Source organism: Salmo salar, chromosome ssa03 (assembly GCF_905237065.1).
Source record: "Salmo salar chromosome ssa03, Ssal_v3.1, whole genome shotgun sequence".
In the NCBI taxonomy this organism is placed as follows: Eukaryota; Metazoa; Chordata; class Actinopteri; order Salmoniformes; family Salmonidae; genus Salmo; species Salmo salar.
The window spans coordinates 58,488,573-58,504,236 of NC_059444.1; the positions used below are offsets into that span (position 1 = coordinate 58,488,573).

General features: G+C 41.4%; 1 protein-coding gene across 1 annotated transcript in view; it reads left to right on the forward strand.

The window, feature by feature from the left end:
- Nucleotides 1-15,664, forward strand: part of LOC106600813 (syntaxin-1B) — a 61,561-nt gene that overhangs the window by 26,570 nt on the left and 19,327 nt on the right. Inside the window, exons 2-4 of the mRNA XM_014192509.2 lie at nucleotides 4,120-4,194; nucleotides 6,578-6,677; nucleotides 12,554-12,628. Of these exons, the coding sequence (XP_014047984.1) occupies nucleotides 4,120-4,194; nucleotides 6,578-6,677; nucleotides 12,554-12,628 (250 nt within the window). The remainder of the gene's footprint in view (nucleotides 1-4,119; nucleotides 4,195-6,577; nucleotides 6,678-12,553; nucleotides 12,629-15,664) is intronic.

Consider the following 15,664-nt stretch of genomic DNA (forward strand, 5'->3'; position numbering starts at 1 on the left):
ACTCCACCAATCAAGTATTTCTGGTAGAGTGGCCAGACGGAAGCCACTCCTCAGTAAAAGGCACATGACAGCCCACTTGGTGTTTGCCAAAAGGCACCTAAAGGACTCTCAGACCATGAGAAACAAGATTCTCTGGTCTGATGAAACCAAGATTGAACTCTTTGACCTGAATGCCAAGCGTTACGTATGGAGGAAACCTGGCACCATCCATGCGGTGAAGCCTGGTGGTGGCAGCATCATGCTGTGGGGATGTTTTTCAGCGGCAAGGACTGGGAGACTAGTCAGGATCGAGGGAAAGATGATTGGAGCAAAGTACAGAGAGATCCTTGATGAAAACCTGCTCCAGAGCACTCAGGACCTCAGACTGGGGCAAAGGTTCACCTTCCAACAGGACAACGATCCTAAGCACACAGCCAAGACAATGCAGGAGTGGCTTCGGGACAAGTCTCTGAATGTCCTTGAGTGGCCCAGCCAGAGCCCGGACTTGAACCCGATCGGACATCTCTGGAGAGACCTGAAAATGCCCGTGAAGCGACGCTCCCCATCCAACCTGACAGAGCATGAGAGGATCTGCAGAGAAGAATGGGAGAAACTCCCCAAATACAGGTGTGCCAAGCTTGTAGTGTCATACCCAAGAAAACTCGAGGCTGTAATTGCTGCCAAAGGTGCTTCAACAAAGTAGTGAGTGAAGCGTCTGAATACTTATGTAAATGTGATATTTCAGGTTTTTTGCAAAAATGTGCACAATTTCGAAAAAATAGTTTTTTCTTTGACATTATGGGGTATTGTGTGTAGATTTATGAGTTTAAAAACGTTCACCTTTTGTGCAATACGTAGGTGTAGGCTATAAGCTTAGGATTTAACATACATTGATACCTCTTACAACATCATGATCTATATAAAATAAGCCCAGCTAAGATTGTGTGCATCTGTGCAGTGTAACAGTCAGGTAGCCATGAAGATGGTGGGCTGGGCAATATGCAGCAGAAGCTGCTCCATCATCCCATGAATAATACATAGAAAATGGACTGAATATTTCAGCTCTGGGAAGGAGGAAATTTGAGCAGTTCATTGTGAACAAACCATTGGGGGGATCCCTGAAAGTAATGGTAGAGTTTTTGGTAGTTTCAACATGGATTAAATGTTAAATCTGCATCAGCTATCTTAATTGGAAATGATCTAGGAATAGGCCACTGTCTCTTATCAAATGAATTATTTACTTGCAACACTGCAAGCATAGTATATTACTATGTCTGCTATATGGTTTTTACTTGCTACTTTACACCTATAAAAAAATCTACCTCATATCCAGTTTGGTGGAAATCTGAAGGCCTATTATAATCAATACTTTGATTGATTGTATATTGTAACCATACCCTTTTACGTTGAAGGCTTGGAGGACAACACAATGCACATATGAACACAGTCACTTGATTGTACACAATCAGTCATGTTCATCTTACTCCAACATGCTCCAGTCCAAGGCCTTTTGAATGAAACGGACCACACAGATGAACCACAGTTCCAGATCTGTGGCCTTTGATAAAAACCAAGGGAACCTAAACTGATTCAGGCGAGACTGTCAGAATCGTGGTTCTCTGTGGAAGCCTGTCGGTTGTTTATTCTGATTGAACATATCTTTCTCTTCGATGATCATATGGAGATGTGAAACCAATTACTCATTAACCCAAATTTGAGCAACATCTCATTCAATCAAATAATCGCAGCATTTTTTTTTTTGCATAGCAATGGCCATTTAAATTGAGCTGGTACTAAATGCTTCAGAAAATAATTGCTAGAAATTGATACGAATATGGTAGGTCATTGATATTGCCTGTGTGAATGTTAGCACGAATGTGAGTCACCGCTCATTAGCCTGAAAGCTACTGTGAAAACTCAACACATTATAGTCTCTATTATGTGCTTAAATGGAGCAAAAAATTAACAAAAGGTCCATTTGTCATGGCATGTTTTTCAGAAAAGTATTTAAATGACAAAAAATCTATACAATGAGGTGAAAAAAAAAAAGTGGCTAAATGGTGCTGTGTCCTCCAAGAACTGCAGCAAGTATCAATATCAAAGCTCCGTGCACTGAAGTCATATTAATCCTTTGTCACACACTCCATATACACTAGCATCACATTACATTGGACAGTGAGTGATCTAACCAGGAACCGTCTCTCATCATACCATACAAGGCAGAGTGGGGGACTGTCATCCGAGGGCACAGAGGGCAGGAACCTGAACTGCACATCCTCGATGTGGAGCTAGCTAGTTAGAGGTGGGCACTGGAGGGAAATGTTTCAAACCCTAACCAAGGCAAAGCCAGTCCCAACCGCTGGAGTCCCAACCACCAGTCCCAACGCATCCAGCCTCTTCCTTGGAGCTATTTTTCCCTCCCATATGCCCTTATGAAAAAACATTGTCTCCCTGACACACTTGTCTGCTGCTGTATCTTTTGGCATGAGATGCGATTTAGAGGAATTAACTCTCCTGTATTTTTCTGGCCAAAAGACACACAGGAAGCAATGAAGAGTGAAGGGAAAATGTTGACTAGAGTGTGCCCAAGTAGATGGCTGCCATTTTGTACATTTCTCTGTTTGCCAACAGTTATAGATAGGTGTCCACTAGCTGTGTTTACGACTAAGCTATTCAGCAATGACTGTTCTTGTGGTGTGGACTTAGTAGACAACACTGTAGAGGTCTTGTCGATTTGTTGTTTTGTTGTTTTTCTCCAGGTGAACTGGATTTGTCAACCCCTCTCCCCCTCACAATGTGATTCAACATAACTGTCATTAGGTTACAAAACACTCTAGGGGCTCGATTTAATCCGTATCGTTGAGGTTTAGCGTTATAGCGTGATTGAAATGTAAAGGTAATTTCAGATTGAGCCGACATATGTAGCGTTTTCTGTGAATGCAGTCTCCGCTAACGCGGGAACATTGCCTTTAAATGTCTATCGCGCTATAGTGCAGCTCTTCAGCGCTACGGATTAAATAGAGCCCTAGATCTAACTGTTGCTTGTCTGTTAATTGAACATAAGTACTATGCCCTTCTCTGGCGCAAATAAGCAAAATACCCATCAAGCTATTGCCTAAACAGTTCATCAATTTGACCATACACCATACACACGCGGTGATCTATCTCTGCCCTATCTATTGCCCGGTGTCACATTTTTCGTTGGGTGTGTAATTTGTAGTGCCCATAATACTGTATCAGCAACAGAATGAGCTGTGTGCTGCCCTATGGCAGACGGCCCACGCTCCACCTTGCCAACACTGCACACCTCAGGCCCTCTCCATGGGCCTCTGGCAATTCATCAACGCTAAGCGCGACAAGAATCCGAGGACACATCTTTATTATTTTAGTGCAAATGTAAGGTGTTCCATCGATTCTCCTGCCATTTTCAACAGCTTCGTATACAGCCTCTCTTTCTCACTGTCTCTTAGTCCTTGACCCCTTTGAGGTCAGGTCACACAGCTCACATCACATTAAGTCGAAGAGGGTTTATGTAAGGGTTTGTGTTATTTAAAAAAATATATATATAATTTAGAATTTAACCTTTATTTAACTAGGCAAGTCAGTTAAGAACAAATTCTTATTTACAATGACGGCCTACCCCGGCCAAACCAAGACGAGGCTGGGCCAATTGTGCGCCGCCCTATGGGACTCCCAATCACGGCCGGATGTGATACAGCCTGGATTCGAACCAGGTACTTAGACTGCTACGCCACTCGGGAGCCCCTGAGGGTCACTCCCTTCACTCTCTTCAAGGGTCTCTCCCTTCAAGGGTCACTCCCTTCATATCATGAACTGTTTGAAGTGACAGCGCAAATATAGTACATATTTCAAATACTTTTTTGTGGCTTTATCTAAAATGGTTGCCATGCATGTCACCAAGCAGTATGGATACAAGGGTTTTCCTTTTTATTCTCTACTCCTTACCCCCTTCCATCCTTACTCCTTACCCTTCCAACAGTTAGGAGAGATCTATAGCCAAGTGTGGTACTGTGTTATCTGCAGTTTGCACAGGTCACAAATACACAATCAACAATAAATAGCAATATGCCAGTGCAGTGCATGGGGGACTGATTTTGTGTTTCGCCTCTTCTGTTTCAGGCTAAGGACAGCGATGATGATGAAGAAGTTGTCCAGGTTGACCGGGATCACTTCATGGATGAGTTTTTCGAACAGGTCAGTGCAACAATCAACTGTAATACATGCCGTTGAATGGCATAAGAAATATCCTAATTATCGTTATTACAAACTTAACCTGGTAGTTCCTGTATCCACACATCTACAGGTCATGTTCAATTAAAGGGGGCAAATGGCTAATTAAGGTCTATGCATAGTGTCATAATTGCCGATTAACTGGTAGTAAATGCCTTAATAGTGCCATATCTCTAAAGTTAAGGTATTACTGTTTTATGTGTTCCCCATTTAATAGTGTTTCCAAGAGGAGCACATATTAATGCCATATCATTAAGGGTGAAATCAAGCCACATAATGTAAAAACAAGAAAATAAAATAGGCCTTCTGGCTACATTATCTCCAGGTCATGTTCCCTTCAGCTTTATCTTTCAAAATTGAAAGTGATTAAGAATCATTTCTTTCCACATTCATCCTATGCAACCAGGAACATGCTATGAGAGGAAAAGGAGGAGGGGAAGGATATGCAAATAGAGCAACATTATGTTTGGTGTGTTCAAACACAAGAAATTAGAACGATTTGCATACTAATTGCTGATCCAATGGCGGGGGAAAGCTAATAAAAGACCAGGGTGTGGAGGAAGTAACAGCTTTTATTTCCCTCCCCCTGGGTTTCATGTGATTTATTTTGAGTAGTATGCCAAAATCGAGTGACCTTACTCTTCTTCCTACCATAATAAGACTGCAATGAATCAATCAACTCTATCAGCGGAGGTATATTTTATACGTTGGAGATGCTGCCAGAACTCTTTATCGCTGTGTGTTAAGTCTTAACGAAGACATTAACACACTGGATGTCTGACAATATGGCTACAGAATGTCCCAGCATTTATGGGAGTACAGACAATCTGGGGCTTAACATTTCCAGTAGTTGATTTTCTTGTGCAAGACGCTCAGAACGCGGCCTCCATTTTTTTACACAGAGGAATTGTTTTCTCTCTTTGAAAAGGCTGTTAAAGCAAAAATCTTGAACAGATACACAGTTATCTGCAATACAGCACCAGGAATCGCAAAAAAAATCCACAACTCTGGTCCTTGTCTTTTGATCAGCATCTTATCAAGCCTGGAAGACCAGGTAAGCAGACTCTCTGGCCCATCAAGAAGCAGTAGACACTGTTAGTGGGGCCCTGAGGGGCTAGCTGGGATTGAGGACACCTGCCTTTGAAGAGCTCTGCTGCTGGTGCAGGCAGGGTGCAGTTATTGAGCCTGGCTTAGCTGTGCTCCTCACTGCCTTATGGGCCGTGGCTCAACGCCTCCGTCCTAACGGAGACAAATCTGTCTGCTTTACAAAGCTCTCCTCTAAAACTATTACGTGAACACTATAGGGGAAGGGGAATTGGCTCAATCTGGGCTAAACAATGATTCACTATAAAGAATGAGTTGATTCGGGATGCCTTAGCTTCGTTGAGGAAGTAGCTCACAAGCTGTTGTCATTGAACTCTCTGTCCCCTAGAAAGAAAAACAGGAAGAGCTTTTAATAATTGAGTAGAGAATGAATAGCAATGCAAAGCACATATATGCTCATATCCATACAGTCAATGCAAAAGTATCCGCATATCCACAAACAGGGCCAAGACACATCTGTATTGGGAATTGGATTACATAACACATTCAGATGGAGAAGTGGGATGAATGCAGAATGTGTGGTTAGTCTGACTTTGCACAGGCTTTCAGGGGATAGTCAGAAGTTCTTGGAAATGTATTATCTGCAGGCGCCTCTGCACATTCTGTGGGGTTGGAGGAGTTTGAACACCCACCATTAAAACAGCGGCCATCTTGTATCATACCAATGTTCGATAGAGATATTGATCCACAACGAGTGACGATATATAGCTAGTACTGTAATAAGGCATTAACAATCAAATCAAATCAAATGTTACTTGTCACATACACGTGTTTAGCAGATGTTATTGCGGGTGTATGTATGTAAACAGGTCACGCTGTGACGTCTCAGTGTGAAAACCATTTAGACTAAATAACATACAATTCCCCCAACGATGGCTAAGAAACAAGCCTCCAAACCCTAAGGCAGCAGAGATTATAATTATCAGTCAGTAATTGACTTATGTGGCCTTATGGAGAGTCCCTGCTCTCCCACCCATCAGAAAGTGCTTCCATTGGGCCATCATGTCAGTCGATGATTGAGTATGTGAGGTAATCCTGTCCATGATGAGGTTCAGAGGCCTCAGCTCTCCCATGCTGTACACACATGCTTTCCATGTGGTTGGTCGATACCATAGAAATATAATTACTAGAACGGAAAAGCTCCTTAGACCACGGCCATTTGACAGTACACTCATTTAAAGAGTACAGGAATGAAGCCCTCATGTATATTGCCTCTGCCCCCTCCTTCTCATTCCCTGTGCAGGTGGAAGAGATCCGAGTCTGTATAGATAAGCTGTCAGAAGATGTGGAGCAGGTCAAGAAGCAGCATAGCGCCATCCTGGCAGCGCCCAACCCTGACGAAAGTAAGTCTCGGTGCCGACGAGCCACATCCATGAGCCCGAATGGATACTTTTAAGATGGGGCCCAATTCCATACCAGTTCCATACTGCTTTCCCTCAGTCCTTATGGACTCCACCTTGCAGCACTGACAGGACTGGATAGGTAGAAGTGATATGCCAGAAAATTCAACATTGCTTTCCAGTTTACTATCTGTATCAAATCCTTTCAGGTCTGTGTGAGGGGGAGTCAGTAAGGGCCTGAGGATAGCGGAGACAGATTGGTTTAAGTGTGTGCGTGACCCTGGCTATATACCTGTGGGAGACACTCCACCCACGCACCCAGTGAATGTGACCCCACCCCCGCATCTCTTACTGAGTCACACCCGGCCCACGCACCCACACCCAGCCAACACACACGACTCAACAAATTCATTTGCAAGGGTGGGACTCCACCCACTGGTTGACGAGGGTTCACCACCACACTCACTGAATACTCAACGAAAGTTTTTTTGTGTTTATTGTGACAATACTATCACTATTATAACATATTTTAATCTAACGGTCAATGAAGACAGCACTTACATTTGCCCTAATATGAAATGAAGTTGTTTTGAGGCAGGCTTTCAAAAAAAGAAGAGCACTAAGGTATTACCTTGCATAGCACTTATAAGTGTGCAATAAAACAGACATGAAGATATGTGTATAAATATTTAAATAATATTGTATTTTCTCCAATAATTTGATTGATATCCAATCTTGTTAACCTTCAACCACTGCTTTTAGGCCCTGATGACTGTCTGGCATTTTGTCAAAACCTCAATAGGGCCCAAAATATGCCACAATCAATCAGTCAAAAACCTACAGTGGAAGATGTTTCAGAAAATGGCCCCTTCATTGTTGCCGTGCTGCTGTAGGGCCGTGCGGTTGTTAGGAGATGAGTGTAGTATGTTCTTTAGAGTTCACAGTGACCCAGGCTGCTAGTGACTCAACTGGAGTGAATGAATGTTTAATTGCTAATATTAGGCCTTGTCAGACAACCTCTAGTCTGGGTTAACCCAGAGTCTCAGGGCAGGCAGTGGCACAATACCGACTGTACCCTCATCACGGAATCCTTCAGATTTCACTTCCTTTTCTCACACATCCCTTTTATTGCCCAATCACTTTTATTGTAGCTCCTCAATGTGTTTTTGCACGCAATTCTTTTTTGCCTTATGATTTCAATATTTGATTTGAATTTCTACACATGCATGTTTTATCTTCTGTAATGTTGTTGGACTGCTTCTGTCTTTTTCTGTCTGTCTTTTGTTCCTTCTTTCCCCCCTTTCCCTTCCTTTTTTTCTTGTCATGCATGCTTCATGAAGGACTTGCTCCAGGGGACTAGTTGTCGGAGTTCAGTTTTTGTGAGTGAGCTAGCTGGTTACTAGTTATCTACCCAGGTGGTTTAACTAGTAAGTATGTGGTTGCTATGCTATGTGTGTGTGTGTTGTGTGATTTCTTTATTTGATAAATGTGGGGAATCTGGCCATTTGAAACATTTCTTTGTGACTGAAGTGTCTGAGTAGGAAGGTCATTGCTTATATATACAGTTGAAGTCGGAAGTTTACATACATCTTAGCCAAATACATTTAAACCCAGTTTTTCATAATTCCTGACATTTAATCCTAGTAAAAATTCCATGTCTTAGGTCAGTCAGGATCACCACTTTATTTTAAGAATGTGAAATGTCAAAATAATTGTAGAGATAATTATTTATTTCAGCTTTTATTGCTTTCATCACATTCCCAGTGGGTCAGAAGTTTACATACACTCAATTAGTATTTGGTAGCATTGCCTTTAAATTGTTTAACTTGGGTCAAACGTTTCGCGTAGCCTTCCACAAGCTTCCCACAATAAGTTGGGTGAATTTTGGCCCATTCCTCCTGACAGAGCTGGTGTAACTGAGTCAGATTTGTAGGCATCCTAGCTCGCACACGCTTTTTCAGTTCTGCCCACAAATTTTCTATAGGATTGAGGTAAGGGTTTTGTGATGGCCACTCCAATACTTTGACTTTGTTGTCCTTAAGCCATTTTGCAACAACTTTGGAAGTATGCTTGGGGTCATTGTCCATTTGGAAGACCCATTTGCAACCAAGCTTTAACTTCCTGACTGATGTCTTGAGATGTTGCTTCAATATATCCACATAATTTTCCCTTCCTCATGATGACATCTATTTTGTGAAGTGCACCAGTCACTCCTGCAGCAAAGCACCCCCACAACATGATGCTGCCACCCCCATGCTTCACAGTTGGGATGGTGTTCTTTGGCTTGGAAGCATCCCCCTTTTTCCTCCAAACATAACGATGGTCATTATGGCCAAACAGTTCTATTTTTGTTTCATCAGACCTGAGGACATTTCTCCAAAATGTACAATCTTTGTTCCCATGTGCAGTTGCAAACCGTAGTCTGGCTTTTTTATGGTGGTTTTTGAGCGGTGGCTTCTTCCTTTGCTGAGCGGCCTTTCAGGTTATGTCGATATAGGACTCATTTTACTCTGGATATAGATACTTTTGTACCTGTTTCCTCCAGCATCTTCACAAGGTCCTTTGTTGTTGTTATGGGATTGATGTGCACTTTTCGCACCAAAGCACGTTCATCTCTCAGAGACAGAACTCGTCTCCTTCCTGAGCGGTATGATGGCTGCGTGGTCCCATGGTTTTTATACTTGCGTACTATTGTTTGTAAAGATGAACGTGGTACCTTCAGGCGTTTGGAAATTGCTCCCAAGGATGAATCAGACTTGTGGAGGTCTACAATTGTTTTTCTGCGGTCTTGGCTGATTTCTTTTGATTTTCCTAGGATATCAAGCAAAGAGGCACTGAGTTTGAAGGTAGGCCTTGAAATACATCAACAGGTACACATCCAATAGACTCAAATGATGTCAATTAGCCTATCAGAAGCTTCTAAAGCCATGACATGATTTTCTGGAATTTCCCAAGATGTTTAAAGGCACAGTCAACTTAGTGTATGTAAACTTCTGACCCACTGGAATTGTGATACAGTGAATGATAAGTGAAATAATCTGTCTGTAAACAATTGTTGGAAAAATGACTTGTGTCATGCACAAAGTAGTTGTCCTAACCGACTTGCCAAAACTATAGTTTGTTAACAAGAAATGTGTGGAGTGGTTGAAAAACGTGTTTTAATGACTCCAACCTAAGTGTATGTAAACTTCCGACTTCAACTGTATTCACATAAACATAATATCTTGAGATTCACTGTAATTATTGATTATATTAAATATTCCAAATCAGACAGTCAGTATGTTGTCCCTACAGAATTGCTGGCATATTTCTGTTTCTGTTATGTTTTTTTATTATATTCATGTGTTCTAGCTTAATCTTACATGTTTGTCCTCAAAATGAATCAAAAGCTTAAATTTTGCCTCCCCTCTATGTCAAGCCATTCCAAATAATGTTTGGCAGTCAGTGGATGATACAAAATGCATTCCAGTGTACTCCCTTGAATAATGCATGCTGGGAAGTGTAGTTGCTTACTGAAGAAATCCGTGTAGAGAAATCATCTTAATTTTTCATCAGTTGGAAACCCAATGCTGTAGCCTGTAATTATTCAGATTGCACTGTCACACTTTGCTATTTTCAAATGAATTGTGAATCGTACAGTGAAGAATCATTCTTGGACTTGGCAACGGGACATGTTTAAATCTCATGCCTCTCTCCAATCATGGCCGAAGGGCATCTCCATAATGTATAGTGAAATCCCGAGGAATCACTCCATTTGAGTTGAGCACAGAATTCACTTATCATGTCACACACAGGGTGTACACAAGGACAGGGCGGACCCGTCAACAGAAGGCAATACACAGCAGCCAAAATATTTAGTAAGCTATTTAGTTGTAGTCTATATCCAGTTACACTTACACACATAAAATGCCTTATAGGTAAGGGTTCAGGGTTTTTTCTTAGAGGGAAAAAGCTAAATCTTTCAACTGAAATGGCTGTGTGTTGTAGCTAGCTCATATGCTTTGAAATATAAATTGCGGATGCTAGTCCCAGACAACAGTATTGACCCACAAGGAGGTGTCGTTGTGTGCAAATATGAGTTCCAGTTCAGTAACATAGGACACTTTTTGCTTTTGGACAATCGATAGACAGGGAAAGTGCAGAGGCATAGAGTAGCTACAGGACACATGTAATACACAAACATTTTGTTAAAAAACAGCACAGGATTCAAAACAAAACCCAGCAAGCAAGGCTCCCAGTGTTTACCTACTGTATGAAGTACCAGACAGGAGCTTGTTAGCGTCTGATTGGTTTGTTGATATCACCTAAACATTGCCCAGTAATTACAGGCTAATTGGCACTAACTAACTCTAAATATACCCCAATCAAATATCACAAAACTACAATGGCTTTCCTTGCTGATACCGTACTTTGAAAGGTAATTGACCTATCTGTGTTTTCTGTATACAAATGACTGGTTATCTTAATTTTCCTGTAAATATATAATTGACTTACTTGTGATGGACAGAACAGTCCCTACATTTCAATGCACATAATAATGCTGTAGAGCAGTGGTAGAATACTGTATGACTGTAGCAGCCTACTGTTGTCTATATGATGAATATCCTTTTCTACCACAAAAATGTGATTTTAAATTATATTATTTTAGCGTGTTGAATGATTTATTGTAAACATTTCCAATTTCCGACTCATTTCCAACTTTTTTGGTTACAGGTAGAACACTTTTGGGTTCCATGTAGAACCCTCTACATGGAACCAAAAAGGTTCTACCTGGAACCAAAAAGGGTTCTTCAAAGGGTTATCCTATGGGGACAGCCGAAGAACCCTTTTAGGTTCTAGATGGCACCTTTTTTTCTAAGAGTGTACTTCCTGGCTTCACATAATTAGATATGTTGTTTCTTTATGGTTCATGAGGTACGAGGCTACAAGGCCCATGTTTTAAGATTAACCAGAGGATTGAGGTGCTGCACTCTTGTGAAAACTCTTAGCTTAGGTAAAGCGCAAACTATCTTATTCAGCCAACAGCCAGAGAAACATGCCGGTAATTAACTCATTAGTTATGTATAATCATGGGTAGACGTTATACATTTGTTGTAGATAAACAAATGATGCATATGAGTTTCTATTACCAGTTAATTATGTGTTAGGAGATAGTCTTCTTGTTAGTGGAGTGTTCTGGAAAACAGACTTTTGCACTAGACTAGATGAGTGTTGGGGTGTTTGCGGAGGTGGGCGATAGAGAAGGGAGTGATTGAGGGAATTACGGGTGCGAAGGAAGGAGAGGATGAGGTACTGTAGGAAGTGAAGTGTGTGGGAGGGAGGGAGGGAGGCGAGGAAGAGAGGAGAGAGAAAGGGCTGAGCTGGTTTCCAGTGACTGAATGAATGGCACTGCAGCGGTAATAAATCAGCCCAAACACTGCAGCTGAGTCGTCCCCCCCCCCACACACACACACACACGCACACAGTATGCACTGTTGCATGCATGAGTGCATTCTCATATAGACGCTAACACGCACACACACAGGCTGATTAACACACTGACTTTAAAACACTGTCACACACACTCATCCACTCCAACCTACACAATCCCATATTCTTAGTCAAGATAATAAAACTGATGAATAAACTGATTTACACATACAATATCTCTTCTCAATTCGCCCACTTGTATCTTTGCATACTGTTACATACATGAGAGCATTTGCAATAATCACTCACATATGGTACATTCATTTACTGACAACCTAAGTTGTTTTATAAGTGGTACTGTAATTGACACAGGTTGTGAAATGCGATAACTGAATATTGTTGCCATAATGTTATAACATGAAACACAATGCTGAGCGTGGCATAATTCTGTCTCTCTTTCTGTATCTCAGAGACCAAGCAGGAGTTGGAGGACCTCACAGCTGACATCAAGAAGACAGCCAATAAAGTTCGCTCAAAATTAAAAGGTAAGTATAAAATGAAAATGGAAAATGTTGTGTGAAACACTGGAAAACATTGCGTCTGAAAAACACCATGTCAACCAATACCGCACGGTGTTAAGTTGTCCACGCCTCAGCTAGATGTTGAACACAAGATTAGAACCTCTTGGCTATGAAGGAAATTATGTCAACCCGACCCTATATATTTTTTCCATTTTCAATCTGAACTCGCTACTAAAACACTTGCTCAGAGCCAGAACACTTGCTTCATTAGATTACCTGACTATAACGCTGATGGTCAGATAAAGCCATTTATGTAACGGCAACACAGCAGATTTCTATAGCGCAAATAAAAACACAAGCCAATGTTTAGTCTTTATCAGCTCCTTAAATCAAAGACTGTTTGTCCTCAAGGGAGTCCCCATGATTTCAGGCCCAACATACTAAAACAAAATGGTTACGATGGACAAAAATAAAGATATTTGCTACATCTAGTGGCCCCCTGCAATAACGTCGAATGAGCGTCTCAGGGACTTTTGTTAAGGACAAGATTCAACTGGGGTCAGAGTATCATTTCCAACAATTGTATTTTTAATGAGGGGAGAATTATAGCTAAGAGCAAAGCTGAGGCGGCTAAATGTTAACTGCATTGAGAGTTAACAGTTCAAGGACATTGCTGCATTAATGTGTGGCGGTCGAGCAGTGAATTCATCTATCTGGGAGTTCCAACCAACCATTCGCCCCAACACACATCCCATTCACACTTGCACATGCACACTGAAAACAGCTTTGATGGTGCATATCGGTCTATAATTTCTATCCCCACAATGTCTTTCTGTTTTTGTCCTTTAACGAACATGGATCTGCTTTTCATGTTTTCATTTTCCATATGTATCTCGAACGTACAGACAAATATTTGCATACGTTGAGTATACAGAACATTCTGCAGTCTTGCAAGTGTGTGTTTGTTCGAACCTTATCCGTGATATCGTTTGTAAATACAATAGTCTCTCTCATGTGGTATATTTATAATATAAGTGAGTAGGAAGTAAAGGTCAAAACAGAGAGCATACAAAAATCTTGGATACTCTTTGATTTGACGCTATACATTAAAAAAAAAAAACAGAATTTGTCAGTTAACTCTCAAATTATGTCTTTTTTTTACAGTATCATTACTGTACATTTCAACCCTACCCACTGTGAACATGTGAATATATGCAAATCATTTGGCAATTACATCAGCTCGTCAGCTGCCTAGTTATACATACAGTAGAGAACAGAGAATATACTTCGGGGGTTTTGCTGTAGAAAATAGGTCGTCTCTGGTGATCCCCCCCAAAGGGGCATATTGTAAAAAGCAAAGCCGCAATGGAGCAGACATCAGTCTTGTCATCCAAACACCTTCTGCCTCCAGCCTCTGTCCTCAGACTGCCAGCATGTCAGGTCGCATATCAGTTCACACCGGGATCTAGGAGCAATATGTTGCTTTGCTCACCATTTCTTAATAACTAATAAAGTGAGAATTGACAAATGTCCTTTACAAACTGTAATAGGACTTGATGGTGTAGCAATTTATATTTTAGGCTTTGGGTTCTTCTTAGGAATACTGTCTTGTGCCTCATAACATTTTATTGAAAATGCTTTTTTTTTTTACAAATGTAAGAACTACCATTTACAGTTGCTCACCAGTCTAGTCTGTAAATTAAGAAGCAACCTTTTTAGACTCCCAATACACTGAATAGAGCATTCAACCACCATCAGTACAGCAAAGGTAATAACATTTAGATGAATTGAATGCCAAGCTGCATTATACACTGCGCTCCAAAAAGGCACCATTTTCCATCAGACCTCGTGTGAAAGATCAACTTAGGTTGACAGTGACCGCTACACTAGGCTACCACTCTGCTTCCTTATAGAGTATGTCATGCGGTAGCTTTGCAGTCCAGGAGAGAGAAGCAGCTCCTGTCTCATCCAGTCAGACAAAGTGTTTAACCAACAAAACAACAATGATCAATGACCTTTCAACCAGCCAAGTAGTGTTGATATTTACTGAAAGACAGGTAAACCCCTTGTTTAAGACCACGTTAAGGAGATCCCCCCCCCCTTGGCATTATTATGCAAATCAGCTGAGTCATGACACAGTGAAAAATGAAAAGGCAGCAAGCCAGAGGAAGTGCCTCACCGGGGAGCTCTGCTGTACTGTAGCTAGGTAGCCGACCAACCGTAGATCCACCACTAAAGATAGATGCTCAACTATACTGTAGCTTCTCTGGATTGGTCAGGATGTTATGCAACGATAAGGAAACCATCATAGAGAGATACTGTATGACCTCATAGATGCTGTGGGTAAGTACGCTATAGATTCCCCGCGTTATCCACATTACCACAGGTGCACTACACAAGATACAAGACCAAAGATAGGTCAAGAATACGTAACCTAAAATCAATCATTTCAGAGACACAAACTAAAACAAATCATACTTATTATATGTAGTTGATACCAATATACCTGATGCACCACGAGGCAAACATCTCAAACATCTCAAACATCTCAGTGTCCAACCCACTCGCTGCTGATAGACCACTACTAAGATACTATACAAACGTGCACAGAGGTCTGATTTTGGGACGTGAATTCAAATACCGGTAGGCGTTTTAGACTAATCTCCTTTGATGTATAAGCTCCCTCTGAAGCCAGATAGGAAACCGCTCACTCAAAGGTGCTGAGTCGCATTCCTCTAGCTTCGTTCTTTATTTTAGTCCAATAATCTAGAAGACTCCCACTCATCTGGTTGTTTCTTCTAAATTGCATCACAAAATACTTTGATGCTGAGAGAGAGCTTCCTCTATCAAAAGTAATGAACGGTGATGGGACATTGGCATCTGGGCACCATGCAGCAGCAACAAAGCATCCAATCAGCAATATGGAAATCTCCTTTGTTATTGATCTAAGGTGGGTTCAAAATCAGCCTAGCTTATAGAGACACCAGCGGAGCACTGTGTCTTTGACCAGGGCGCACAGTAGTCATAAAGACAAATTACAGGAAGAGTATGCGCCATATG